Raw genomic sequence first — 1,436 nt, forward strand, 5'->3', positions numbered from 1 at the left:
CCATTTCTTTTGATATACCTCAATATCTACATCACATGGTCTCATTTGATCCAAGTATTCAATTCTTAATTCATTTAATATTAAATTAGCATCTAATGCATTATATGTAACACCCTTATCAGCAATATCATAATTAACATAACCACTAATCACTCCAACAGTAGTAGCATCAACTTTAACTCCTAAACTAACACGGACAAAATCACCAGGACCAAGAGTGACTGGTGATGGTTTAGTTTTTACAGTCATTCCTCCATGTGGAATGAGTTCAATAGTAATATTTTGTAATGTACTTGGTGTTTGATTCATAATAAGACAATCTAATGTAATATCAAAATGAGTAACAGTAACAATAGCCTCAATATAAAATGGATCAGAATATCCTGTTAATTGAACAATATTATTTAAACGTTCTAATTTTCTTTCTCCTTTAATTTGTTCAATTCTACTTTCTTTTTCTTCATTTTCTTCTTCATCAGTAGTATTGAAAATTTCATAATGAATTTTTTCATCAAATTGATGAATGTCTTTGTGTTCTTTTCTTTTAGCCCCTTCTTCAATTTCTTTTCGAATACCTTTTTCCATTTCTTCGATTTGTTTCATTTGTTTATCATATTCTGTTTTCTTTCCACTAATAATGAAAATAACATTTTGAATAATTTCTTTACAATCTTGATTCATTTTATTGTGAATTTCATTCTTTTTTTCTATTTTAATGATCTCAAGTAATATTTGAATTCCTTTTGCTCTAATACAATTTCCCTCTTTGCCTATAACTTTACTACAAATCTTAGCAATACCAATAGCCAAACTGGAAATAACTAATGAATCCATTTGTTCAATCATTGTTCTTAATCCAACTTTTTGGAAGAGTTTATTCTTTTCAGTTTGTTTGTCATATGTTTCTATAACACTTCCATATGTACCATCAGGTAATACAACAGTCTTACTTTCAATAATTCCATTATCTTTCTTTTCTTCTTCTATTTCTTTCTCTTCAATATCTTTTTCTATAAATGTTTCTTCTTTGTTTGGTAATTCAACAATCAATCTCTTGAACATATTGATAACTTCATCATAATGATTACAATACTCACATATCATCCAAATAACATTTCTTAATGTTTTATTATCACTAACCTCTTCAATGAAATCGATAAGTCTTTCAACTGTATTTTCTCTTTGTTCTCCTTGAAGACGATATTCAATATATTCAATAGCTTCTTTAGCTAATTCTGGTGTAGTTAATGCTTCAAACATAACATCATCAATTTCAACTCCTTCATTAATTTCCTTACATTTACGAAGTGCAATTAATACTTCAACAACAAATTCATTATCATCTTTTCCTATTTCTTTTCTAAGAGCAGTGACTATTTCACCAGCATTTCGTGGTGCTAGTGATGACATTACAAGTTGAAGAACATCTTTTCTTA

The 1,436-nt window shown here is 28.1% G+C and overlaps 1 protein-coding gene across 1 annotated transcript; it reads right to left on the bottom strand.

Annotated features, from left to right (window-relative positions):
• Positions 1–1,410, bottom strand: EDI_087940 (coatomer beta subunit, putative; the record flags this gene model as incomplete). The annotated part of the gene is made up of 1 exon (XM_001741091.1): positions 1–1,410. A coding segment is annotated over one exon (1,410 nt), but the record flags the coding sequence as incomplete, so codon positions are not given.
• Between the last annotated feature and the right edge of the window lie 26 nt (positions 1,411–1,436).

The sequence above is a fragment of the Entamoeba dispar genome, genomic scaffold, assembly GCF_000209125.1.
Source record: "Entamoeba dispar SAW760 scf_1105229463537 genomic scaffold, whole genome shotgun sequence".
NCBI classification, from domain to species: domain Eukaryota; phylum Evosea; order Mastigamoebida; family Endamoebidae; genus Entamoeba; species Entamoeba dispar.